This window comes from Stigmatopora argus, chromosome 10 (genome assembly GCF_051989625.1).
Source record: "Stigmatopora argus isolate UIUO_Sarg chromosome 10, RoL_Sarg_1.0, whole genome shotgun sequence".
NCBI classification, from domain to species: domain Eukaryota; kingdom Metazoa; phylum Chordata; class Actinopteri; order Syngnathiformes; family Syngnathidae; genus Stigmatopora; species Stigmatopora argus.
Window position 1 is genome coordinate 2,630,135 of NC_135396.1, and position 27,287 is coordinate 2,657,421.

The 27,287-nt window shown below is 40.4% G+C and overlaps 2 protein-coding genes and 8 non-coding genes across 15 annotated transcripts; 8 read left to right on the forward strand and 2 right to left on the reverse strand.

Annotated features, from left to right (window-relative positions):
- Nucleotides 1-144: 144 nt before the first annotated feature.
- ube4a (ubiquitination factor E4A (UFD2 homolog, yeast)) lies at nt 145-14,498 on the reverse strand. Of its 3 annotated transcripts, XM_077611851.1 has the most exons (21): nt 14,414-14,491; nt 14,191-14,289; nt 13,699-13,871; nt 12,819-12,995; nt 11,038-11,150; nt 10,770-10,922; nt 10,007-10,166; nt 9,739-9,941; nt 9,012-9,203; nt 8,592-8,925; nt 6,963-7,092; nt 6,556-6,863; nt 5,533-5,665; nt 5,247-5,440; nt 4,628-4,728; nt 4,425-4,538; nt 4,124-4,298; nt 3,876-4,056; nt 3,654-3,801; nt 3,398-3,555; nt 145-2,958 (listed from the first exon to the last, which is right to left on the reverse strand). In XM_077611851.1, exons 3-21 carry the CDS (start codon nt 13,829-13,831, stop codon nt 2,823-2,825), a joined length of 3,243 nt encoding a protein of 1,080 aa, XP_077467977.1. In that variant the 5' UTR covers nt 13,832-13,871; nt 14,191-14,289; nt 14,414-14,491; the 3' UTR covers nt 145-2,822. The 3 variants fall into 3 exon arrangements, with proteins under 3 accessions (XP_077467977.1, XP_077467978.1, XP_077467976.1); XM_077611852.1 differs by lacking the exon at nt 14,191-14,289 and having other exon boundaries at nt 12,819-12,992; nt 14,414-14,498; XM_077611850.1 differs by lacking the exon at nt 14,191-14,289 and having other exon boundaries at nt 14,414-14,498.
- A 328-nt stretch (nt 14,499-14,826) lies between these two features.
- map4k1 (mitogen-activated protein kinase kinase kinase kinase 1) lies at nt 14,827-26,891 on the reverse strand. Of its 4 annotated transcripts, none has more exons than XM_077612016.1 (31): nt 26,567-26,891; nt 26,294-26,399; nt 24,776-24,833; nt 24,610-24,700; nt 24,480-24,544; nt 24,322-24,377; nt 24,208-24,255; nt 23,197-23,239; nt 23,056-23,128; nt 22,851-22,982; nt 22,707-22,769; nt 22,105-22,186; nt 21,835-21,954; nt 21,627-21,708; nt 19,075-19,127; nt 18,915-18,961; nt 18,802-18,849; nt 18,696-18,741; nt 18,468-18,621; nt 18,245-18,342; nt 17,945-18,023; nt 17,795-17,871; nt 16,917-16,977; nt 16,736-16,838; nt 16,603-16,661; nt 16,383-16,468; nt 16,124-16,301; nt 15,504-15,572; nt 15,340-15,426; nt 15,131-15,257; nt 14,827-15,047 (listed from the first exon to the last, which is right to left on the reverse strand). In XM_077612016.1, exons 2-31 carry the CDS (start codon nt 26,393-26,395, stop codon nt 14,951-14,953), a joined length of 2,484 nt encoding a protein of 827 aa, XP_077468142.1. In that variant the 5' UTR covers nt 26,396-26,399; nt 26,567-26,891; the 3' UTR covers nt 14,827-14,950. The 4 variants fall into 4 exon arrangements, with proteins under 4 accessions (XP_077468142.1, XP_077468143.1, XP_077468141.1 ...); XM_077612017.1 differs by having other exon boundaries at nt 26,549-26,597; XM_077612015.1 differs by lacking the exon at nt 26,567-26,891 and adding an exon at nt 26,465-26,562.
- Nucleotides 19,287-19,359, forward strand: trnak-uuu (transfer RNA lysine (anticodon UUU)). The gene has a single exon. It is a non-coding gene; the product is annotated as a tRNA-Lys (tRNA).
- On the forward strand, nt 19,627-19,699 carry trnak-uuu (transfer RNA lysine (anticodon UUU)). The gene has a single exon. It is a non-coding gene; the product is annotated as a tRNA-Lys (tRNA).
- Nucleotides 19,938-20,010, forward strand: trnak-uuu (transfer RNA lysine (anticodon UUU)). Its single transcript has one exon. It is a non-coding gene; the product is annotated as a tRNA-Lys (tRNA).
- On the forward strand, nt 20,249-20,321 carry trnak-uuu (transfer RNA lysine (anticodon UUU)). Its single transcript has one exon. It is a non-coding gene; the product is annotated as a tRNA-Lys (tRNA).
- On the forward strand, nt 20,560-20,632 carry trnak-uuu (transfer RNA lysine (anticodon UUU)). Its single transcript has one exon. It is a non-coding gene; the product is annotated as a tRNA-Lys (tRNA).
- On the forward strand, nt 20,871-20,943 carry trnak-uuu (transfer RNA lysine (anticodon UUU)). The gene has a single exon. It is a non-coding gene; the product is annotated as a tRNA-Lys (tRNA).
- On the forward strand, nt 21,110-21,182 carry trnak-uuu (transfer RNA lysine (anticodon UUU)). The gene has a single exon. It is a non-coding gene; the product is annotated as a tRNA-Lys (tRNA).
- trnak-uuu (transfer RNA lysine (anticodon UUU)) lies at nt 21,349-21,421 on the forward strand. The gene has a single exon. It is a non-coding gene; the product is annotated as a tRNA-Lys (tRNA).
- Nucleotides 26,892-27,287: the final 396 nt, after the last annotated feature.

The following is a 27,287-nucleotide window of genomic DNA, read 5'->3' on the forward strand; positions in this document are numbered from 1 at the left end:
AAAGATTGTTGAATGTTATTTTTTATCATTGCTAACCATGATTTATAATCTATTCTATGAATAAATAAAAATCTAAACTAATGCAAATTTCACTCAGACATTATTGAATTATAATCAGAAAATATAATAAATGAATCCAACCAATTTCCAGAGCGATTGAACACAAATCGATTTTATTATTTCTTTTAAATCATACTGTACACTCAAAGTAAAATTGTACAATAAACAAAATATACCATTTTTTCCCAACCTAGTAAATTTAACATAAAGCACAGGCTTACTGAACCATCATATACACCTTTTACCTTTTAGTCCTGGATTATACAACCATATATCTAATTTATTTCACTCATTAAAATCTCTTCCTTCTCAAAAGTGAAAATGAGTTGCTCTCATGTCAATAAAATTGATCAAAACTCCTTTTAAAATACAGCCAGTGACAAATAAACTGCTAAAGATTTAAAGGGCAATTAAGAAGTTGAAAAATTTGATCACAATTAACACTTACTGGCAAAAAAATAGACATTCGACAACCTCATCATTATATTATACTTGATTGTATTTTTTTTTGCCATGGCTGAAATAAACACTGATCATATTAAATGAAAAGCCATTGGAATCAATAGAAAACATGAATGATAAATAATCTATGTTAGTAAATAGACATAACCACTAATAACCAAATGAGTGTTCAGCACCTCTTAGTCTAGATACATACATTGGTATGCGTAATTTACTGTTTTTTTTTTTTTAGGTAAGATGTTTTTTTAAGCATCAGCAAGCACAGACTTGGCAACAAAGCATTTTCACATTTGAAATTAAGGAATTGTGCTCTTTAAAGCAACAATTCCTGACCGCCTTCTTCATTTCATGATATCTTTATTGACCTTATCAGTAAATGCTGAAGTGTGCTTACGGAACTGTCGTTGAAATTTTCACCACAAATTCAGGAGGGGATTTCTGTCAAATCCTTATACATGGAAAAAAAAAATCCTTTATAGGTTTTTATTTCTAATCATATCTACACTGAGCATGCTGCTTGAACCAAAAGTGCTGTGTATTAGCACAGGTTATAAATATACTCATTTTCTGATCCAAGTTTCACAGAAAAATGTGTAGCCATAAAAAGTTTTGTTTAGCTGGTAAACGGTGTGAAGTATTTGCTCACTTTTTAATAAAAAAAATGGATTTTACTATGTACGTTTTTCACCTTTTCTCAGCCTTTTTAGTGTTAAAGTCTCCCATGAACCGGAAAGTAGCGATAAAATGAGTATATCCCACTTTCGGATTGCTATTGATTTGGAGATGTTTATCATATTTAAATGTTTCTTTTTCATGTTTGAAGTCAAAGCATTTTTTGTCAAAAAAGAAATCTGAATACATTTTACTGTATTTGTTTACTTTTAGATTTCTGTTTCGCTATTTGTTTGCTTGGGTTCTCTCTGCGTGATATTAAAATGAGTTTGATGAGCTGAAACTTTTGTGTGTGATAAATATGCAACAAAAAAAACTTAAATTATGAAGGGTGCAAATACTTCATGGCACGGTAGCTGCTGTATTTATTATTTATTTGCTTTTTGCACACAACCTGATGCAGCCAAATGTCACTAACAGTTCTGCAACAACTGTCATTTTTTGGACTGTAAAGGCGCATAAGCCACATCTACCAAATTTAACGAGAAAACTTCACCTATAGGCCGCACTGGGCTTTAAGCTAACAACTTTTAACGAAGTGTCCATATACTTTTATGGGATATTTACCGTAATTTCTCGCATATAGGCCGTATTTGTCGCTAAAAAAAATGACTGAATCGAGGGCGCGGCTTATATGCGCACAAATTAGACTTGACATGTACGAAACTGCAAGGTGTCAAAGACCAAACGCCATAATGTGGCTGATATGGTCATTAAAAATGCATAAAACGTGACAAAAACTCACCCACTGCCTGCCATTGCTCGCTCAGGGCGCCGCCATCTTACCTAGGGATGACAAACTAGACCGCTACAGACACACTTCCTGGTTGTACCGCTCACATGACTTCCTTTCTGAATTTGTCTACGTGCAGGCAACACCCTTTCGGAATGTGCAATCCAGCAATCGATTTCTACAGTATCTCAGAAATACATTTTTTTAAGATTTTCTCTTCAAAGTAACAAATTTGTACTCCCTATTAAAAGCATGAATATGGAGGTGAAAATAGGGAATCAGGGGGCGGCTTATACGCGAGAAATTGTAAAATCTAACTGTTTTTAAGGCAATTTTAAGGGTAAATCTTATACGCGGAGATGGCTAATATGCGAGAAAATACGGTGCATGCATTCCAGAAGTCTGTAAAAATCAATATACTGTTTGATGGTTGATAAGCGGCAGGGTTCAAAGTGAGGGAACAAAAATGAAGCCGTTTATAATTTGAAAGCTGTCATTTTCACGAGAGGCTAACTAACGCAAATTTTGACATTAGGCTAGGTCATTTGATAGGCCTAAGATATTAAATTCGGCTCAATGATTTGAAACATTTAAGTATGCTAAACATGCCCAAAAAAGAGACTTGCAATCAGAAGGAAGGATTCAAACCCAGATTTTCTCTCCCCCACAAAATCCCATTTCTCCCACATTTACCTTTGAGCGTCGTCCAACGGCTGTGTCGGATGGAGCAGTCTTTTCCATGAAGGCTAGTACGTATTAGGATTTAAAAGGTGGCATTATTTGCAAATCTGTGGCTACAAGCACATCACAAAAGGCGTAGGAGGACTCTAGAGGCAGAAAATGGAAGCAAACCAGGATGAAGTCATCGTTAGGCACATTGGGGGTTCAAGTCTGGTCACTTGCTCGCTCCCAGTTGCAGCCGCTCCTGCTTATGCTTATCTAGCCACTGCGAGATCTGTTGTCGCAGCTCCTCGTTTGGCCTGATCTGGTCCATGGTGAGGGGACTGCGGTTGAAGGGGTCGGTCTGGTCACTGGAATGAGGACACACTCTTTTTAATGAAGCGCTACAAAGTAGTTAGTTTTATAGCGGTCAGGTAATTTTTTTATATTTACTGAATCCACAATTGAAAGAGCCATTTTAACCTACTTGGTTATTATTGGTCCAGAAGTACTAGATACCTTGCTAAAAATATCTCCATCAAGGAAACTTTACGTTATCATTTGGCCTCACAAGATTTCCATTTATTTATGACAAGCAGGGGGGGACCGGTGAACTTAAAGACAATGTTGCGCTATTAAAAAAAATTGAGAAGGTGAAGAAATTCAATCACTCGTCTATTAGGATCCGACAGCCGTTTCTGGCCACCATAAAAAATTTCAACTATCTACGTTGGACGGTTTGGACAAATGTAGCGAGAGAATCTTAACATACACACACAAATTTTCTAAAAAATAAAAATTGCAACTGACCTGAGGAGATGCCTCGCTATGGTGGTGCGGTCCACCGTCACGTTGGAAGAAGGAAGAAGAACGGGATCCAGCATGAGAGTGGACATGATGGGGTCTAAAAACTCTTCGGGAGCATCTAAATACGTCTCCTCCTCCTCTTGTTGTCGATCCGCGTGGGACTAAAAGCGTAAGCATAACGACAAAGCAGTTGAACAAAGAATGCCCCCTTCATAAAACTCATTTTAAGGAAAGGGTTTCCTCTAAAGTCAAAGGTCACCTTTATTTTATCAGCAAGAAGTCCAAAAGCCACGATCACATCCCCGGGCTTGTTGATTTTCTTCAGTACCCTGATGGTTTGGCAAAAGAGGGTAGGCGAGTACGATCGTCCATCCTTTGGGACGGTGGCGCAGAAATTCTCCTCGTCTCTGTTCAAATGCCCAGATGTCCTTTTTTAGTATTTGGAAATGACACAAAGTGGACTCAAGAGCTTGATACGCACCCCAGGTTGAGGTAGATGGTGCAGATGTCGTACACGAGCTGCTGGGGCTTGAAGTCAAACTCGCTAAAGTCCTTGACTTTGAGAGCGCCCATCTTAGGTCCCACCAAGTGCTGAAGGAAGTAGTTGAGCATGGAGATGATCCGCTCGGCCAGGAAAGGGTGGACAAAGATCCTCTTGATTCCTGGAAGAAGAAAACAAACAAACGTTATTATCGTGGCATTCAAAATGGCCACCCGAATCGGACTGACCCGAGGTGAGCAAGGCCAGCGTGCCGATGGTCTCGTTAGACATGATGTTGTGGAAGCGGCCCAGCTGCCCGAACATCTGCAGGTTGGATTCCTTCTCCCGTCGGGCATCGTGCGCCAGCTCGTCCCACTCGCCTCGATCGCGCTCCAGTTGCAGGATCTTGATTTTGCTCAGGTACTTCCAGATTGAAAACAATTGCAAATGAAATAGTAACTCAATTCTATGGCGGCATGGCTCAAAAATCTAACTGGAAATTGAGTCTTATGTGATTTCTGAGACGAGAGTTCTGTCTTGTGGCCTCACCTGAATGGCCTCGTCTAAAAGGAAAATGGCATCGTTCATCAGCAAGTTAAGGAACCGGAGGAACAGAGGAGGATTCATGGCCTCCAGGTTCTTCGAGGCAAAGTCTGCCAAATGCTGAGAAGACAAAATAATGGTAGGTTGTATTTGAAAAGCTAAAAACTGCCTCTGAATGATAAAAAAAAATCAATGTATAATCTGGATACCTTAATACTCTCCCTGTAGTTATGTTCGCCCCACATACACTTGAGGATGGGATACATGGGTCTTCTGTAATTGAACTTCTGTTCAAATTGATGAGGATCACCTGACGAACAACAAGGGAAATTATTCTTTACAAACTGTTCCCTTTAAAATACATACCTCTCAATTTATACGTTTTCCCATATTCTATCCATTTTTGGATCATTTCAAATGGTGTACGCCGTATAACAACTTTTGTACGGAAATTTTATTGTAAAAGCCATCTCGTTTGACCCATTTCGGCATAAATATAGCGTGTCAGCAAGCAATGTACCCAGACAGTCAAGCGGTCAGTGTCATACAGCGACATCTACAGAATCTTGAATTTAGTGCATACTGATTGGACTCCCCGTCCACTTTGGTGAATTTTTTTAAAACATTTAAGTGCGCCTATGTGAGTGGTTTTTTTAAATTGCTTAATAAGGAGAATTGCAATGATTAATAAGGGAAGCAATTGGCCGAGGTCGACAGGTATGTTAATATCTTTAACAAACAATCAAGGTACAAATTTCCAATATCTTTGCTCTCGCAATGCCAACCAAAAATGACATTCACCTGCTAATTTAATCAATTAAAACCTACCTGTAAATTCGATGTCTACAAACACAGTGATGAGGGCTTCGGCCAGCTGTGGTGCATATTTATACGAGCAAAAGACCCGTTGTCGCTGGAAGACGATTGGCTGAGGAGTGTCGGTTGCCAGAGGCGACATGCCGTGGGGCATCACGGCCTCCAAGACTTCGGCCAGCTCGGCTCTTAAATGAGGATTCTTCATTCTGTCGTAAAATGGGAAAGAAAGTCGCTTTAATTTTCAATTTGGCCAAATATCGAAGCCTCGGTGTCTTGTTTAAAAGGTTTTTTACAGCACCTTTCTTCGTTCCCCATGAATACTGTAATGAAGTTGAGAATCTGCTCCAGACTTTCGGCAGAAGACTCCAAAAGCTCATCAGCAAATGGGCGCAGAAAAATGACAAAATTTCCCAAATTCTCAGCAAAAAACTCTGAAAAAATAGAAAAAAGGCAATAAAGTAAACGTAATCCTATGGAACCTTTTGCCAACTTTTTTTTATCCAGTCCAGTACTGAGTGAAAAAAATGTCCTTGCTCCAACATCATGAAAACCACCAAAATAAAGTGACGTGAAATTTGATTGGAGCCGAAATGGGTAAAACCAGATGGCTTTTACAATAAAATTCCCATACAAAAGTTGTTATACGGCGTACACAATTTGAAATCATCAAAAAAAAGTATAAAATATGGGAAAAGTTGACAGGTAGGCGTTAGAGCAAGGGTGTCAAACTCGGGTTGGCTCGCGGGCCACATTAACATCAATCAACGCTGATTTCATGCGGGCCGGACCATTTTAGATATAATATTTAGATATATTTTTTTATGAATGGATTAAAAGAACTGGATTAAAATCCCTGAATATTCAGTTTTTTTATAGATCTAAAATAATGTTTATTTTAGCTTTTTTTAAATATATTTAAAGATTTTATGATTTTAACTAAAAACCCAGAAAAAAATGGATTAAAAATTTACAATTATTGATTTAAAAGGGGGAAATCAGGAAATTTAATATACATCTATACTCTTCATTTTAATTTGATCCTAAAACAGAAAGTCGGCACTCATGATTTACTTTACCGGGCCACACAAAATGATGCGGCAGGCCAGATTTGGCCCCCGGGCCACCACTTTGACACATGTGCGTTAGACTATTATTTTTTGGTGCTGCCCAACCCATACCGAAAATTTGAAGCAGCATTCTAATCAGTTACTTTCTTGAAATAAGTGTCCCCGTGACTGACAGCACCCCGAACCTATTCGTGAATACGTTCAATGCATTAACCCGGCGATTTGATTTGAACAAAATCCCCCCTCTCTCATACCTGGTACAAAGCAAAGCATGGTGTTCAGCAAGGAGGGCAGCGGGAAAGTGAGAGGTACGTGTTCGGGGCCCCGGTTTCCCAGGGCCAACTGAACGAGCAAAGCGGCAGTGGACGCTTGAAGGTTAAGGCAGCATTGCAGCATGGCGGGCTGCGTGGCGGCAGCTTTGGTTGACAAGAAGACAATCATCAGGCGCTCAAACTGCTCCAACAGCTGCTCCATCACGGGGTTTCGCGTGCGGTGGGCCTCCTCGTACGTCACCTGGAGCCGGTGGAGGGACTGGTTCATCTTGACCAGCTGTTCGTAGAGTCTGCCGATACAAGACGGGTCGGAGTTTGGCACGCGCCGCTAGAAACGAAGCCTCGATCGACGGCAACGTATTCTGGGAAATGACTCGAATGAAGCAAACCTGTGAAAGCCGAGATGCAGGGTGAGCTGTGTGAGGACCAGGTTTTCCGTCAGCAAGCTATATGAGTCCACCATGGACTCTTGCATGGGTTGGGAAGGCATGGGAGTCAAGCAGGTTTCCTTGTCAAGGCCTGGCGAGGGACACGGCTGATTATTCCGTCATGAAAAGAGAGCGTAAAGAAAATATCGAACCATAACACCCTCTGTTAAACACGTATGGAATGTGGAGAGGAAAAACAAGCTGTCCCGTTGGCTACGCTAACAAAAAAACGGAATTTTCATCAGGCGCTCAAATTTGATTCCGCACGCAGTCTACGTTTTATTCGATTTGTAGTTGATTTTAAGGGAAAATGCCCTGCAATTGAGTCGTGATCCGTCATTTGACCAGGAAAAGTCTCCTGGAAAATGGACAGATGGCTCCCAAAATAGTGTACGATTGTCTATTTTCTAGTGAGTGGAGAGGCGTTACAATTGATTTAGACAGTGGCGGGCCGTCAGGGCCTTCAAGGCCTTCTCTGCTGGCCTAAGAAATATCTGAATCATATATTATATTTTGTCCATCAATACTTATTAAATAATTCCAAATTGTCTGTTATCTTCCTTTCATTGCTTTCCCCCTGGGAACTGCTTCCAGATGTGTGTTTTCATATTGAAGCTTTTAAACATTCACATTTCAGCCATTATTTGTTGCCCTGGTCAGAAATCTGCCTCAAGGCCTTCACAATCAGTTCTGCGGGCTCTGCTGCATTAAAAAAGCGTCGATAAGACTGTTGCTTTAACCAATCAGATTTCAAGTTGGCAACACCACATTGCCTTGTCGCAGGCGTAGGGATACGTCATCGCTTTCACCAACTATGATTGGCTAGTGATTAGCCACAGCTACCAAAGTGTATTTGGAGCGAGCTGCACACGCAAATATATTGTTGTGTTGATTTAAAGCCATTTTTAAGACGGACTATGCCAGAAATACGACAGGATAGGCTCGACTTTCAGAATTAGCTTCGATGGCGATATAAAAGAAGGAAGAAAGAAAGGAGGATGGATATTGGTGTACATTTAAAAAGGATTTTTGGTGAGTAAAATATGGCTATATTCCTAAATAATATTTCAATTGTGGGCCAAGTTCTGATATCTGAAAAGCTCCATTGATTGTATTTAATCACTAAATGCTGCTAGGAAGTGGATTTTACCCCATTTTAGTGGAATTTTTCCGTTTCACCATTGACGTCCATCGCTGTCTTTTCCTGGGAAAATCACCCCCCGGCCCAGTTGTAATGTCTGAAAATCTCCAGTATTTGTATTTAATCATTAAATGCTGCTAGGAAGTGGATTTTACCCGTTGAAGGCGCTACGAGAAAAAGCACGGACCGCCACTGGATTTTGATAATAGACGTCAATAATGATGATGATAAAATACGGGTGCATACACAGTGTCAATGGAAATCTAAACCGCTAGCGTTATTGTCCCGCACAGTGCGTACCGGGCCTACCATCCGTGGTCACAATAATTGCCATAGCGCAAACAAAAATACCCAAGTCTGAACTCAACTGTATTCTTAATGGCTACGAACCAACGAAAGGGTGGTGGTAAACCAGTATGTGAGTCGAGAATTCACCTCCATATATTTACCTCTCGCATGCACATTGCGCATACGTCTGTCCTCTTCCGGTAAATCTCTGACTGCGCAATACGTGGGGTTAAACGTTAGCAATTTGGGGGAACGCGGCCGGCAGAAGGGCTGGCACAGCCTCAGAAGAGCCGCGCCTAAATTCAAGAAGAACGCATCCGAGGCATACATCTGAAAAAAGATCTCCGGCATCTGATTAGCCCAAATCTTGGCCCGGCCTGCGTTGGCATGCAGGCAGTTGCCCAACCACGACAGCAGCAGATGGCGAGTCTCGCTCGACCGCTGGAGCAAGGATTTAAACATTTGATGCAACTTGTCGTGAAATTGTCCCATAAACTGTAAAAAAAAAAAGGGGGAGGAGCCATGTCATCACTGAGGCAGGCCAATGGTTGCCGTGACATCTTTGGATCTTTGGTATTCACCTGATGGATGCTGGCCTCCTGAACCTTAGTCTCTTGAGGGCTGGATCTGGAGGGATTAAGGAAGTAGCCGTGTCCTTCCACCACTCCCGGTGTTTTCAACAAGCAAGACACGTTCAAGACCGTTCCCAAAAGGCTCTTCTGGTACAGCAAGCCATTAGCCGGATCTTTGGGCTGAATGTGCTCCAGCAATATCTGGAATAGAATTGAATTGAATTGATTGCTTTTACAGTAATCCCTCGAATATCACGGGCAATGGACGAAGGGCCACAAGAAGACAAAGGACTTGGACTAAAACTCCCATTTAGTTGTTTTTTGGGGGGAGGATTTATATTAAGAGGAGAGGAACTATTTTCACTGTGAGTACAGTATTTAAAGTAGTTACTACATTTTTAAATATATACATTATAGTTAGTAAATGATACAATAGTTTTGACATGGTTATAGCTGTAATCTATAATCCCTATAAAGTGGGATTTATGGGTGTATGTTAAGATTCTCTCGCTACGTTTGTCCAAACCGTGCAACGTAGAGAGTTGAATTTTTTTTATGGTGGGCAGAAACGGCTGTCAGATCCTAACAGACGAGTGATTGAATTTATTCACCTTCTCTAAGTGTGTAAAATCAATCTTTTATTTGTTAAACACCCATTTTTCAAAAGAGAATTTTTTTAATAGCGCAACAATTGTCTTTTGGTTTAAAACAAACAGGTGGGACTGGCGAAGCTGACCTTAGCGATGTCTTTATTGTGGCTGAAGTAGAGAAGCACGTCCAGGTAGAAGTAGAAGACGGGTTGACAAAGATCCATGTCTTTGATTCTACCTTGGAAGATGTCAAAGACGGGAAACATCACCTCGGCGAATGTCCGCACCTCTTGTTCAGAGAGCAAGCCTGAAATCACCTCCTCCAGAAACTCGACCACCTCCTCTGGCTCTGAAATGCCGACGAAAGTGAGGACGCAAGAACTACGGTGGGATGGAATTCAATTCAGAACTTACGTGCTCTACTATAAGCGTCCAGCAGCAAGTCCAGAAGTTGCTCGTAGACACTCTGGTTGACGTAAATCTCTGGGGTGAGCAGAACTGTGCGCATGTTTGAGATGGTCAGGTTTTTACAACGAACAGAGAAGGGTAACAACTTCTCCGGCACCTTGGTCACCTGAGGAAAATAGAAGAGTGACTAAATCATGGAGAAGTAATCCATCAAAATGCCAAAATCAAATATTTTTAACACTGCAGTAGAGTATAAGGACCATCATTTTTTGGTGTGAAATACGAAAGTCATTTCATATGCCATTGGTGGGGTTTTTTTGTTTGTTTTTTGCAGTACAAAAATCTGAAGTTATTTGTCAATGTTAGGAGTCCTTTGCATGATTTTATTCAAAACCTCATAACTCAAATATTCTTTTTTCTTACAATTAAATAAACAGAGATGTGGGAAAAAACCTGTTAATATAATTGGATTTTTTTTCCCGCAAAAATTAGGCAGTCCTCTGTTTTGCTCTATATTTTGCTTTGTCTGTATTCTCACCCTCTTGCTACTGTGACAGTGAAATTTCCCGAATATGGGATGAATAAAATTATCTAATCTAATCTATTTTGGGTCATGTTTTATTCCTCTGTAAATTGGATGCTCAGATGCTAAAAAAATGAGTACAGATGAGTTGATTTGAAGATTAAACGATTGATTCGGAACAATAAATTCAAAGCAAAATTATTGGTAATTGGTCTACTACACTAGATTCCAATTTTTTTTTAATACCTCTTCTTTTGCCCTCTGATAACAAGCAAATAAGTACGGAATGGCGGATTTCTCTCCCGCATCGCGATCCGCCGACAGATTCGCGCCGCTGCATGACGTCATGGGGATGAGGTGGTTTCCTGGTTCCAACAGCAGCAGACGATTAAAAATTGCCTGCATCAGAGATACAACGGAATCATGTGTGAAAATGTTTGAAAATCCTGCGGTGAAACTCGATGGCCACCAAGGAAAATATTCCAAAACAAAGAATATAGTGTGGCCTTCCAACCTGCTCTATGTTGTCCATGTCCAACCAATCCTGGCCATCCAGGTCAGCCGCCATCTCCTCCAGGAAAATGCAGCGAGGTGGGATTCCATTCCCTCCTCTCAGACTAGGATCACCTAGGCCCAAGGATAAAATGTTGTCGCATGTTTCAAGGTTTTTCCTCACTCAAAACGGCATGTTTACATACAATTCGCCATACAATGGAAAAAACACCACATCAACAAGGGCTGGCTCTAGAGGTGACTGTGTAGTTCCCTTCATAAAGAATCAATTTAGCCAACTTTCCCAAATACCTGGAACTCAATAGCAATTAGCATACATGAACTCCTGTCTCTGAACCTCTTGGCCAATCATTTTAAAGCCTGGCTGATAGATGAACAAAATTGCAGTCACGACAAAAAAACTGTGCTACAAATGTGTGTCTATTATGTGTCATTGTTTATCTTCAACATACACAAGGGACTAAAGGCATACCTGTCAACCTCTGCCGATAACTGCCCTTATAAATGATTATGATTCCCCTTACAAACCCCCCAAAAACCTTACAAACACCGTACGACTCGTACGAGTCGTACGGTGTTTGTAAGGTTTTTGGGGGGTTTGTAAGGGGAATCATAATCATTTATAAGGGCAGTTATCGGCAGAGGTTGACAGGTATGTAAAGATGGAAATTAGCCCTCGGCTACAATCTTACATATGTTCATTAACATGAAAATGAATATGTTGATTAATATGTGCTGTCCCTTATTAAATAAATCAAACTCAAACTCGAGAATTTTGGAATGATTTGTGTTGCAAGGAAATTGATGTCAATGCTGCGTGTAAGTAAGCATAGTAAAATAAACGACTTGGGGCTTCGTTGTCCTTCCTGAGAATAATGACTCATACTGAAACAGTGTTCGTGCGGAGACCCGAAATGAAACTTCCTGTAAAACAAGGGTGATGAGTCATGATTCAGTTCCCGCAAACTGTTAATGTGACTTCACCTTGACCGAAATCCTTGTTTAGAAGTCGTAATGTGGACAAAAAAGGCACGTCAAATTATCTATCACTTCAATCAATAGGTATGGGATATCAATGAGCTAGCTCAGGGGTGTCAGACTCGGGTTGGTTCGCGGGCTGCGTTAACATCAACTTGATTTCATGTGGGCGGACCATTTTAGATATATTTAGATTTTTTTTATAAACGGATTAAAAGAACTGGATTAAAAGCCCTGAATATTCAGTTTTTTTATAGATCTAAAACAATGTTTATTTTAGCTTTTTTAAAGTATATTTTTAGAACTAAAAACACAGAAAAAATGGATTTAAAAAAATTACAATTATTGATTTAAAAGGGGGAAAATCAGGAAATTTAATATACATCTATACTCTTCATTTTATTTTGATCCTAAAACAGAAAGTCGGCACTCATGATTTACTTTCCCGGGCCACACAAAATGATGTGGCGGGCCACATTTGGCCCCCGGGCCGCCACTTTGACACATGTGAGCTAGCTCATCCAGCTATCCAATTTCCACAAGATTTGCGAAAATTAAACTCATGGCAGGGACCAATCACCCGCCAATTCCAGACTACATAGAGATCATCACACATACAGTAATCCCTCGATTATCGCGGCTTTACTACATTGCATTTTTTTCTGGGGGAATTTTTTTTTAATTGCTACTATGTATGTTCCAATAAAAATACAAAATATGTTTACATTTTTTTTGTGTGTTATGCCTTGTTTTGTTATATGTCTGCCATTCAAAGAGTGAAGAAAGACAATTTGATTTTCTTACTGTTGTCCAAGGTGATGAGAAATATACGTTGGATCATGTGATTAACATTGAGCTGCTCGCACAGTTCTTGCCGAGATCGGAAAGATCTGCTGATCTCTGCCACCGAGTCATCGTTTTCGTCGACGCTGTCCGACACCGAGTTCTCAGACTCTGATTGGCTCTCTCCGGAGTCATCTTCTGAAGGATGACACAGACCATTATGGAGCGACGTGGACGTGCATACTGATTTAAGAAAGAAGCTTCCTTAAAAACAGACAAATGACTTAGAAATATGCTCAATTTGACTTCAAATTAGCTTGTGACTTAGTTGTGAAACTCTTCATTTCTGTCTCATTGACTGTCTCGTTAGACTGCCACCTGGTGGTCAAATCGAGCATTTGACCTTTTTTTAGGACATACAAAACCTAGTCAAAAACCATCCTATCCTATCTTGTAGAACTTGTAACAAAGAAACATTGCAAGACTTTGGAAAATTTAGATAATTATATTCATGATGTACAAGCAGTTCGACTCTAAATTATTTTCAAAAATGATTGCAGGCGAACCATTTAGGTCCATTCATTTCAATTGGTGGTGGTATATTTTTGGCTTATATCCCCTAAGGGGTCAACACGCCATAGTTTTATCATTAATTAAGAAACACGTTTTGGGGTTCCAAGTTAGACAGAAAGAATCAAGGCACCCCCTAAGGATCAAATATTCAGGAACTGGTTCTTTTTCAAATCTAGCCCCAATTTGAATTAAATATGTATCATTGAGTCTTAGATGAATCATAACAGTGTCAACCCCTGAGCGTGGAAAAAGCCAAAAATGAGTGGTTGTCCTTTCTTCAACATGTATTTATGAGCTTGGAGACATTGTTCATCCCTTCATGACTCACGTGGCAGTCCTGTGGGACGAGATGTAGACTTTTGAGATGAGGCAAATTGCTTGGCATCAGCCAGCGAGCCGAAGAGCGCAGCGAAGGGATTGCAGGAGATGTTGTGGTTATTGTTGTTGCCCTGGTCAGTCATCTCACTGAGGCTCAACACTCACTCCATCCAAGATCATAGGCTAAAAATGCGACAGGATTGAAATAACAATCATCATCATTAAAACATTCAATATTTGTTTCATGGTTAAGTCAAATTGAGGTTGAAGATTGTTTGATGGTCGTAGTATACCATTTCTAGATTTTATGTTACTAAAGCGGAATATCAATACACACACGATGTATGTATATATTATTATTTTTTTACTAAAAGTACACCAGTTGGTTTTGGTACTATAATACACGAATTAGAACACAGCTATCAGCCTCGGTAGGTCAGAGCACGTCATGTCGTGGCCTTATCGAAAATATGTGCAATTGTGAAGTTTGCTCGTGGATTACCTGATTTTATGGATGACATTGAGCAAGTGGAGTAATTTTGTGGTTAGGAACACGACCAGCTGGCAGAAAGCTAATTACTACTTTAGCAAGTTAGCTAACCTGGAAAGCAACAAGCTAAGATGTCAATGGCTGGTTCGGCATCGATTTACAACAGTCCTAACAGAAATGCATGTTATAAATAGGCACGCTATGCATCCGAATTGAGTGAAAGCTGCTGTAGTACCTGTCTGACTGGAAAAGTGTCTATTTTCTTGTAAATTCGGGTTCTCTTCTGTACCACACCGTATCCTGTCAATCCTCAAGTAAATACAAATCATGACGTCATCAACATGAGTCGGACTACAATATTGTTTGTTTAGATTTTTACAGCAATATTATTTTACTGACGAATATTATTATTTATACCAATATTAAATAAAACGTGTATTAGTTCACGATTTTAAAATATATTTTTATTATTTAAAATAGGTCAATTCCAGCCAATTTTGTTGCGCAATTTTGTACACACGTGATCTAAGGTTAAAATAAAGCGTTATTATAGTGACCCTTTGTCAAATATATAGCTACCAATAAATAAATATTCCTGTAAATTACATATTTGTAAAGGAGTAAAATATTCCAAGAGAAGCCACATCATCCAGACATTAAGTTACTTTAATACATGGCAGTGCTTCAATGGTTACTAAATCAGCAGTGGCAGATTTCACCAATGATTCCAACATGGATGCAATGCATTTCCATAGTAGTTTGCTCAAGAGCATCAAGACAGCATAACAAAGTTCTCAGCAACTTCCAACAAGTACAGGTCGGACACCCCCGATGGGTCCTTGGTGTGGTGTGTCTCCATGACGACCATCCTGCACAGACGTATGATGGAATGGCAGTTGATATTTTCTCGTCATTTCCTACTCTTGAAACGATTTCCAAAACAAACCAAAACCTTTCAGAATGCAACAGCCGAAAGATCTTTTTGGGGTTAGTTATCTCCTCCCTCGCTTCGTCGATGCCTCTTTTGGTCCTCAGCCAACCGTGCCGCCATACCGCTAAAAACGTATCCTCCAAATACACTACGGGAAAAAAACGGACTTAATCCAGATGTAAAACTTTTTAGATCCGGTTTGCATCAACATCGTAGCTTTCGTAACTCACCCACAGATTCCACGTCGTGTGAGAAAGTGGTCTCGTGAGGCTGACCGCTCTTTAGTTCCCCTTCAAGACTTACGATATTTACAGACCCTGGGTGCGAAAAGCGATTGAGACATGGTTAAATATAATATTACTGAAAGAGGAGGATGATCTACTCATGCATTTACTTTCTAAGAGAACCATGAGTGAGTTTCTGTCCAACTGCTTGACTTGCATGGCATCAGGATAGCGTTGATCTGTGGCAAGACAAGTAAAAAATGGTACTCGGACGATTTGCCGAAAGACGTTTCGCCGACGGACGTTTGGCCGACGGACAGTTCGCCGAACGGACGTTTCGCCGAAACGGGATTCGTGCGCTCGCCCCGCCCCCGGATCGTCTGTGTACATGTTTTTCAACCTCGGCCCACGGGCCATATACGGCCCGTTACAGATAACATTCATTTAGGAATAACAAGGGCATGTACTGCCCCCCGCTGGACATATTTCTAAATACAAGTATGTACTACAATGTGCTGCCATTTTTTTATTTTTTTTATTTTATCCTTGCGTTTAAAGTAGTAGCCAGTACATGCCCTTGTTATTCCTAAATGAACGTTATCTGTAACGGGCCGAGGTTGAAAAACATGTACACACACGACGCGGGGGCGTGGAGAGCGCGCGAATCCCGTTCAGGGAACTGTCCATCGGCCAAACATCCGTCGGCGAAACGTCTTTCGGCGAATCGTCCGGTCACGGTAAAAAATAGATGCAAGTCGAAGGAATTAGTTTGTGAGAGAAAGAGACTCACCCGCATCAGTCTCAAGAAACCAGGAAGTGTTTGCATTTAAGTTGATGTACTCCAAAGCGACCGGCTGATTAGGACCAGAACCACGATTGACACCAATACACACCAGTGGGTACTCCTGATGGCTGTCCAAGACCATCTCAAAGACCCGAAGGGTGTTGGTGAGGGGAAAGTCGAAATGCTATATTAAGAAAAAACAACAACAGCAATGATAGTGTTTCATCCCTCCTTAGTATTTGACCTTTTTCACAATTTTGCTGACCTTGATGAGCATGAACTTGTTCATGGGTTCGTACCACTGCAGTAGTACGACGCTGGACTCCAGCGCGCAGCATAGGAAGTTTTCAGCTGCAAATAGAAGTGGAATATTATTCGATGGAATATCAGCACGGGAATGCGGTGTAGTTTGGAGAAGCCAAAGCAAGATGGCGTCGCAAGACGGGCCTCGTTCAAAGTACGTATTTGAGTTAGTTTGTGAGTACCGACTGAGCAGGTCCGACATCCTTTGGTGTCACCAATTTTACACGTCACGGCAAAGTTCCTAAAGGCCCAAAATACATTTTAATTGGCGGAAGGTGCAACACACGCTAGAAATGGCGTTTTGTTCGCCGTTACCGTGGCAACAGGCGATGAGAGGGCAACGCCGCTATCCACTGGTCCCTGCGAGCTCGCTCGTAAAGCTCCTTCAGCGAATGGGAGTGAAGTTGCGAGGATTTACCTGAAAGCAAACGACGGGTTCGTAATGTGTTCCTTGTCGGGTTCCTCCAAGTCCGCGAGGAGGGACGGTGAGATGTACCTGATACGGACATGAGGACGTTGTGGTAGCTGTAGACCCAAGTGCACTTGCCGGGATACAGCTGCATGGGAGGAAACAAGGTTAGTATACCGTACACTTATTCAGCCTGTTGTTCTTTATTTTATTTTTACTTTAAATTGCCTTTCAAGATGACATGTATGTTTTTTGGTGTTGGATTTTATCAAATAAATTTCCCCCAAAAATGCGACTTATAGTCCAGTGCGACTTATATATGTCTTTTCCTTCTTAATTATGCATTTTTGGGCTGGTGCGACTAATATTCAGGTGGGACTTATAGTCCAGAAATACGGTAGTATGGTAGCAATAATAGGGGTGATCCTACTTTGCGTTTTTTTGTTTATCGCGGCCATGTGTGGTCGACAATATCTGCAGTATTTGAGGGATTACTGGCACAGTGCACCATGAAAATAAATGTAATGTACCGTATTTTGCCGTTTAATATACATGGGTATATTAAATGATTTTTGCTTTTTTGAGCCTCCCGTTTGTGCGCCATTTAATATACCCCTGCCGTTTAATATACCCGGGTATATGAAACGGCAACTCCGCGTTTTTGTCAAGATTTGTATGGTGTTCATGGGGGCATCATTATAGATACTTAAGTTCATTAAAATTCCAAGTCAGACTATTCAGCAGTAAGTAGTTTTAACCTGAGCAGTAAGTAGTTTTAGTCTGCAAAATGTTGATGCACCTCGTCACGACATAAAGAGTGCCTATTGGATCGTACCTTCCCGTTTGTGCGCCATTTAATATACCCGTCGTTTAATATACCCGGGTATATTAAATGGGGGGGGGGGGGGTATATTAAACAGCTAAATACGGTAATGTGCAAAGATTTAAAAAAAATGTAAGTCTACCAGCTCCATGGTGGCCTCTGAGCGGTTAAGGTTAAGCGTGTAGATGCCCTCCTCGGCTCCAAGGATCAAGTGCTGGTCTACAGAGTGGGTATCAGAGATGTAGAGATGGCTCACACATAGTGAAAAAGAGAGATCATAATTTTATAGTACCTTTTGTGTCGGGGTGTTGCCAGGTAGTGGAGCTCTTTATTTTGAGTGGACAGCCATGGAAGATCCTTTTCAAGTAGATCTGCAGATGATGGGAGGACTTTAGACTTGAGCAACATCAGACTCAAGTTGATAACGTCATAAAATGTCGTCTCCGCTCTCAAAAGTATCGAAAATGTCACCAAACATCATTAAATGAACTTGATAATCAACTGGAAGGGTCAAGTGACGTCGGCGGGCGACCATTCTGGGTTTTTTTTTCCTTAACCCGAGGCCTACCAAGAATTTTGTCCAAACCCGTACCTTTGACGAGGGTGGTTGGGGTCTACGTCTGTTTTTCGGGGGCAGCTCGGGAGGTCCGAGTGCCACCGTTTTGTCATCAAACTGGAAGGACACGGGGTCTGCATCATGCATAGATAAAATACAAAGTATTAATACGTAGTAGAAACACATAGTATAGAAACTAAGTCAATTAATGAAGTCCAGAACTGCAATCGCTGAATATACTCTTTAAAAAGCGACTGACCCGAGTTTCTCATTAATCTCGTGTGCGAAGATGGTCTGACTTGCGTCCCGCTGGACGTCCTGACGAGGGGCGAGGGGACGCACAGCGACGACGGTTTGACGACACCGTTGTCGTCCACCCAAACGACTTCTTCTGAGCTGGAACGCACTTTAGTCTACATAGTACATTATATTTAGTACATATTTTTAGAAGAAGGTTCTTAAAAATGCTTGGTTTTTTTTTGTTTACCCTGGGGGGAAGCGGAGGGGGCATTTGGTCCGTTGCCATGATGACGCTGTGGGTAAACAAGCAAAGCGTGATTTAAAATGGCTGCACAGGTGGGTGAGGCACTTACGTTTCCACGTCGTCGTAGTCGTCGTCTGAAGAATGGGAGTCGTTTTCCCTGCAAAAATCCGTACAATTTTAAATACACGTTCAATTACGGACTGAATCTGGGTGTGGACATACCGAGATGGAAATGTGCTGGTGCGGTGTGAGCTTCCTGAACGCATCAGCTGCAGAGAAAAACATTAAAATTATATCAATAGAGAAGTGGCTATGTAGGATGCATTGTGATTATTATTATAAATATTGTAGTGGATACGTATGCGGGTGGTTTGAAGCTCACTGTTGTGTATAGGGATTCTTTCTGTCCAGGACTTGGCCAGTACAGTTGCTCCACTGAAAGGTGAATCGCACAACAGTGACATGGTGACAGACAGGGTGGCTATTAGATGGCCATTTTGGAAAAAAAATAGCAGGCAACATAGGCAACATATGATGCAAAGCTATATGTACTATGTGCGAATAACATTTTTGTTAATTTTTCTTGTACTCAGAGCCTGGATAGCTCAGTCGGTAGAGCATCAGACTTTTAATCTGAGGGTCCAGGGTTCAAGTCCCTGTTCAGGCGATGCTAATTATTTGTAGGATTAATTTCTGCATCAGAATGTATCCAAATTTAATCTGAGACTTCACTCATGCAGTTGTTAAATTTGTTAGAGAACTGCCAATTAGGCCACAAATGCACAGAAATTTCTGTTGAGTTGCAATTTAAGATTCAGTCAGTTCATTTCTAACGCAAACACGTGCAGGTTTTGCATACTGCCTGCTCTCACACATGGGAACGTGGGGAAGTCTAGTATTGCATGAATTTTGCTGACAATAGGTGGATATCAGAGCCTGGATAGCTCAGTCGGTAGAGCATCAGACTTTTAATCTGAGGGTCCAGGGTTCAAGTACCTGTTCAGGCGATTTTAATTATTTGTGGGATAAATTTAATCTGAGACTACTCTCACACTCCAATTTGTTAGAGAGCTGCAATTAGGTCACAAATGCACTGAAATTTCTGTTGAGGTACAAGTTAAGAGACAGTCAGATCATTTCTAATGCAAATGCTTGCATCATTTCTATAATTTACTATCCAACTGCTCAGGAGCGTAGTAAAGTCTAGTATTGCATGAATTTTGCTGACTCTAGGTGGAATGCAGAGCCTGGATAGCTCAGTCGGTAGAGCATCAGACTTTTAATCTGAGGGTCCAGGGTTCAAGTCCCTGTTCAGGCGATGTTATTTATTTGTGGGATGAATTTAATCTGAGACTACTCTCACACTCCAATTTGTTAAAGAGCTGCAATTAGGTCACAAATGCACTGAAATTTCTGTTGAGGTACAAGTTAAGAGACAGTCAGATCATTTCTAATGCAAATGCTTGCATCATTTCTATAATTTACTATCCAATTGCTCAGGAGCGTAGTGAAGTCTAGTATGGCATGAATTTTGCTGACTCTAGGTGGAATGCAGAGCCTGGATAGCTCAGTCGGTAGAGCATCAGACTTTTAATCTGAGGGTCCAGGGTTCAAGTCCCTGTTCAGGCGATGTTATTTATTTGTGGGATAAATTTAATCTGAGACTACTCTCACACTCCAATTTGTTAAAGAGCTGCAATTAGGTCACAAATGCACTGAAATTTCTGTTGAGGTACAAGTTAAGAGACAGTCAGATCATTTCTAATCCAAATGCTTGCATCATTTCTATAGTTTACCATCCAACTGCTCAGGAGCGTAGTAAGGTCTAGTATTGCATGAATTTTGCTGACTCTAGGTGGAATGCAGAGCCTGGATAGCTCAGTCGGTAGAGCATCAGACTTTTAATCTGAGGGTCCAGGGTTCAAGTCCCTGTTCAGGCGATGTTATTTATTTGTGGGATAAATTTAATCTGAGACTACTCTCACACTCCAATTTGTTAAAGAGCTGCAATTAGGTCACAAATGCACTGAAATTTCTGTTGAGGTACAAGTTAAGAGACAGTCAGATCATTTCTAATGCAAATGCTTGCATCATTTCTATAATTTACTATCCAATTGCTCAGGAGCGTAGTAAAGTCTAGTATGGCATGAATTTTGCTGACTCTGGGTGGAATGCAGAGCCTGGATAGCTCAGTCGGTAGAGCATCAGACTTTTAATCTGAGGGTCCAGGGTTCAAGTCCCTGTTCAGGCGATGCAAGTCTAATTTCTGTTGAGTTGTGATTTAAAAGCCTGTCAGTTAATTTCTAATACAAACACATGCAACTTTTGCATAGACGACTATCAACCATCTCTCTTACGTAGAACCATGGTTAAATCTAGCATTGCGTAAATTTTGCTGACTCCAGCAGGTTACCAGAGCCTGGATAGCTCAGTCGGTAGAGCATCAGACTTTTAATCTGAGGGTCCAGGGTTCAAGTCCCTGTTCAGGCGATGCAAGTCAAATTTATGTTGAGTTGCATTTTAAGATCCAGTCAGTTAATTTCTAACGCAAACACTTGCAAGTTTTGCATAGCCTACTATCCACCTGCTCTCACACATAGGAATGTGCACAATTCTAGAATTACATGAGTTTTGCTGGTTCTATTTAGCAATAAGAGCCTGGATAGCTCAGTCGGTAGAGCATCAGACTTTTAATCTGAGGGTCCAGGGTTCAAGTCCCTGTTCAGGTGATTCTAATTCTTTGTAAGAACTGTTTCTGCATCAGAGATGTCAGATTTGGTACCGAGCTGCAATCTGACCACACATGGAGTCAAATTTCTGTTGAGATGTACTTAATAAAGTCCATTGAAACATTTGTATGATCTTATTGTATATATAACTATTGTCAACATCGAATTTCTGTTGGGGTAATTGATTTTAAGTGCGTTGTCTTACAATTTTTTTTGGAATGTCTCCTGTCAGCCCAGTTTTGGATGTTGATGGACAGAATCCTCTTCAACAATCCAGGCACATTCATCTTTGAACACACACAAACAAAACACATTAACATGATAAGGCAGTCAGGTTTAAGATACTAGTAAGGGTCAATGGAAGCAGTTTCTAAGTCAAATTATTGCAATGATGCAGTTTTCAAAAGCCTCACCTCCATTTCATCCTCATCAGTCCCCTGGGGGAAGAACTGAAGATCCTGAGGGTGCTGACATTTCTCTAGCAGGTCCAGAATCACCTCCCGGGACAGACCTTCTTGGCTCAAGAATATGTGCTGGAGTACACATCAGATATTGTTACAGTTTCATTTGAAAGTTTTCATTTCGCATTTGAATAGTATTGGATCTATGGTGTTTTAGTGCAAGCTAAAAATGTGCAGTTCTCAGACTTAAAAATGTTTTCTAATGTTAAAAATGTGACTGACTGAGAGAATCTTGGAGGCGCTTGGTCTCTTCTTTGGGTTCTTCACCAGCACAGCCTTCACAAAAGTGTAGAACATGGATGACCTATGTAAAATATACACTTGACATTACTGGAACAGCATGTAAGAAAACATGCATGTCTGTACATGAAATTGACTAGTGGTCATAAAAGGTTGGCGGGCCGCTTTAACGTCAACTTGATTTCACGTGGGCCGGACCATTTTAGATATAATATTTAGATTTTTTGTATATAAATGGATTTAAAAACTGGATTAAAAGCCCTGAATACTCAGTTTTTTTTATAGATCTAAAAAAATGTTTATTTGAGATTTTTTTTATATATTTTTAGATTTTACAAAATGATTTTTGAACTAAAAACACAGAAAAAAATGATTAAAAAATGACAATTATTGATTTAAAAGAGGGAAAATCAGGAAATGTAATATACATCTATACTCTTCATTTGAATTTAATCCTAAAACAGAAAGTCGGCACTCATGATTTACTTTCCCGGGCCACACAAAATGATGCAGCGGGCCAGATTTGGCCCCCGGGCCGCCACTTTGACATATGTGATCCAATGGATGTAGAATTTGAACGCTACCATTTTGTCTTGTCCTTAAGTTTGGGAGCCTGGTAGCTGCTCTTCGACAAGAGAAACAGGAAGCTTGAAAACAGAAAACATTATAGTTATTATTATTATTCCAATGACATTTTTGGTTATTGTTTTATTTGCATATTGTTATACCGTAGCGGGTGGAGTTCAAACATGGGTGGCTGGAGCTCTGCTAGCTCGATGGCCGTGATGCCCACCGACCAAATATCGCACAACTCATTGTAGCCACCTTTCACATCCACCGCCACCACCTCTGGCGCCATCCTGAGGGTCGGAGGGTAAAACAATTTTCCAACCTGGATTTATTTATTTTTTAAAATCCAGATAGTCAACGCACCAATAGGGTGTCCCGATGAAAGACATGCGGCGAGACAGCGTGGCCGTGATTTGGGCGGAGATTCCAAAATCGGCTACGAGACAGAAGACATTTTTTTAAATCCTTTTGGAAGAACTGTCGTTTATGGCGCGTTTCACCTACCCAACTTCACCTCGCCGTGCTCGTTAAGAAGGATGTTGGCGCCCTACACACGGAAAAAACACACATTTGTAAAGTATTATATGAACACAAAACAACAATCTTCAGATCTATAGAGACATTCATCATTATCATTGAGACAAACAACTACATATCGGTAAATTCAGTATATATTGTACTTTCACGACTATAAGGCGCACTTACAAGTCTTAAATTTCCTCCAAAATAGACAGGGCGCCAGCTCTCACAACTACGGTAAGCAGCCCCCGACTCTACTATTTTCCCCGTAGAAAAAGTACTGCGCAGTGACTGCTGGGATATATAGTTCTTATAACGGCGAGCCCACTAATTTGGTGCTCGCCGTCATTCCGGCTGGATTTACAAAAGAAATCCTGCCGCTAGATGTTGGCGTGGACATCAGGCAGGCAGCGCCGGGCTAGTTACGCTAGCTACTAGCTAGCTACTATTTGCGAATGGATTGTGGCGTGGACATCGACATCAACACAGCTTTACGAAGGGTCGCAGGCAGCGCCGGGCTAGTTACACTAGCTAATAGCGAATGGATTGTGGCCGCCTGGACAAACGTATAAAACTCAGCGTTTTCGATGACTCATTTGGACAATTTTTCAATTCGGACACAGAAAATGAGGACTTTGATGGATTTGTGGGTGATGATGACGTGAGTACATTGTAAAATGGCTAAATAAAGTACAACCGAACTCAGTTTTGCTTCCGTTGCCTTTTTAAAAACGTGTTTTTAGCATGTGTCCGTATGTTTAAGCTGGTGTATGTTTTACCATGCCTGGCTGCGTCTTTAAAACCGGCGCGTCCTTTGTGTGTGTCAAATACAGAAATAGCACTCGTTACTGACACTGCGCCTTTAAATGCGATGCACCATATAGTCGTGAAAATACGGTACAAAAGACTAAGGCATTCAAATCAATATGCATACACATTATAACATGATACTTAACGTCTATAAGCGGTATTATCAACGTCAATGATGGTGTCCACCTTGATATCACGGTGCATTTTCTTCTGGCCATGGAGATAGTCCAAACCCTGGTCGCACATGCACACATGTTAGCGTTGATATTATTTCTTAAAAACCATCATATTTGTAATAACCTGTAGCGTCTCCCGACAGACATACGCAATCTGAGCTTCTGACAGAGGACCAGTCGCTGCGAAATGCAAATGGAACAAAATGATTGTTATAAAATACAATCTGAGATCAAATGCTAACGCTACGCGTTGTTTTTTTGAAATCCGTTTTTGTCATTTACCACTGTAGACATCCTGCAAGGAGCCTCCCCCGCATAATTCCATACAGATCCACAGTTTGTTGGCCCTGCGCGTAAATCAATTAAGATCATGGTTATTAGCGTAACCCGCTAGGTGCCCGCGCAGTCTTACCCAATGTAGCTGCCGTAATAAGCCACAATGTTGACGTGTTTGCAGCTTCTCATAATGAGAATTTCACGCTGGATGGTGGAAAAGTCGTCCCCTGGGGATGAACAGATGGATGTTTGTCACCAAATTAAATACTTAAAAAACAATGTGAAAAGAACAACAGTCTCACCTGGTTCTGTTTTAATGAGCTTAATGGCTGCCAGGTCGCCACTCTGCTTGCTACGAGCCTGGACAGAAATTAAAACGTGTTGATGGTGAAGAAAATCTGGTGTGACTTTTTCGTTTTTTATATTTTATTGAAGCCATTTTGGTTCCTGATGCACAATAGTGAAATTTTCAGGGTCGTTAGACTTTTGTTTGAGTTTGCAGGGGTGGTTTCTATAAATATGTACAAATTAAATGGCAAAGGGTTGAAAAATACTAATTAATGTAGTCCACATGTGTCAAAGTGGCGCCCTGGGGGCCAAATCTGGCCCGCCGCATCATTTTGTGTGGCCCGGGAAAGTAAATCATGGGTGCCGACTTTCTGTTTTAGGATCAAATTAAAATAAAGAGTATAGATGTATATTAAATTTCCTGATTTCCCCCTTTTATATCAATAATTGTATTTTTTTAATCCATTTTTTCTGTGTTTTTAGTTCAAAAATAATTTTGTAAAATCTAAAAATATATATATAAAAAAGCTAAAATAAACATTGTTTTAGATCTATAAAACAACTGAATATTCCTGGCTTTTAATCCAGTTCTTTTAATCCATTTATAAAAAAAACTAAATATTATATCTAAAATGGTCCGGCCCACATGAAATCGAGTTGACGTTAACGTTGCCTGAGTCTGACACCCCTGATGTACTCTATCCAGCTATGCTAATTGTGAGAACTGAAAATAGCCAGAAAATATGGAATAAGTCTTTAAAATGACACTCGTGGCTAGACGTAGACGCTCAAAATACCGTTTTTATTTGTATATAAGCCGCTCCGAGTATAAGCCGCATCCTTAAAATTGGCCTAAAATTGTCGAATTTTACAATTTCTCACGTATAAGCCGCATCCTTAAAATCGGCCTAAAATTGTAGAATTTTACAATTACTCGCATATAAGCCGCATCCTTAAAATTGGCCTATTTTTTTTTAAATATTACAATTTCTCGCGTATAAGCCGCCTCCTGATTCACAATTTTCATATTCATGGTTTTAATAGGGAGTACAAATGTGTTACTTTGAAGGGAAAATCTTAAGAAAAATCATCGCACGGGGTTTTTCTGAGATATAAATCAAAAGCACATGATAAGGGTCAATATCATAAGGAAGTTAATATGCCTGTCTTTGTAAATGCACAATAGATACGGTAGTTACTTGTATGATTTTAGTCTGAACAAAAGTTGTTATGTTTTATAACATGCTTGGGCTCAGGTGCAGTGGAATGCTTTCAGTTCTCACTAAAACCACTTCCTCCTGCAAAGCCACACAAAAGCAAAATGTCCGCCTACAAAGAGCCCCAATCTTCTTCAATGAGAAACTGAATCTACACAAGAACCGCCAGCACATATCAATACTTAACTTATATAAAAAAGACAGACTAATTCCATCTAACATTCTTATTTTTGGGTTTTAACTATTCCCGCCTTGCATTTATGACTAATATCAACTTTGCAATAAATACTAAAACTTGAAAACATATCAATTGACCTTGTAAACTTCCCCGTAGGTTCCCCATCCGAGTCTCTGAAGGATTTCGTAGTCATCCTGGGGGTCCTTGGTGGAGAAATCCTCTCCATGTGGAAGATCCATGGATCTATTGGACGATAAATTACATACACGCGCACACACACACAAATTAGACAACAGAAATACACTCACAGACTCAATGCAAGAACTATTAAGAGCCTTCAAGTGAGTTCTTTGTCGTCTCGAAGCCGATGACACGAAGACGGAGATACATACGTGTTGATGCGCACGTACCTTCCTGTCGTTCACGCTCACACGCTTGCCGTCCCACCCCAGCATCGGCGAGCAGCTTCACTTCTAATCTGATATTTTGCACAATCCATGCAAATATTTCTTCCGTGCGTGAAGGCGTGTGAGGCTTTCATGCCTGCTGGTGCGTAACAAAAGTCACAATTGTCCTTGTACTTCCCTATTCTTATTTTGTATCATGATCCAAATGGACATATATTTATTATTATTGTTTATTGTTATTTATGCACTTGAGGGTGAAGCTTTAAATATCATTATATTGATATAATGACAATAAAGCATCAATGAAATTCAATTTATTTGACTACTTTTTTTATGTGAGGGCAGACCGGTGGTTGAGTGGTTAGTGCCTCGCAGCTCTGGGGCCCTGGGTTCAAATCCTGGTCGGTCCACCTGTGTGGAGTTTGCATGTTTGGATTGGATAACTTTATTCATCCCGTATTCGGGGAATTTTATTGTCACAGTAGCAAGAATGTGAGAATGCAGATACAGGAAAATACATTTTAGACGTAAATAGATAGGTAATAAATAAGTTAATAAATAAAAAATATATAAATAAATAAGCGTGTTGCTGATATATATATATATATATATATATATATATATATATATATATATATATATATATATATATATATATATAATATATATATATATATATATATATATATATATATATATATATATATATATAAATATATATATA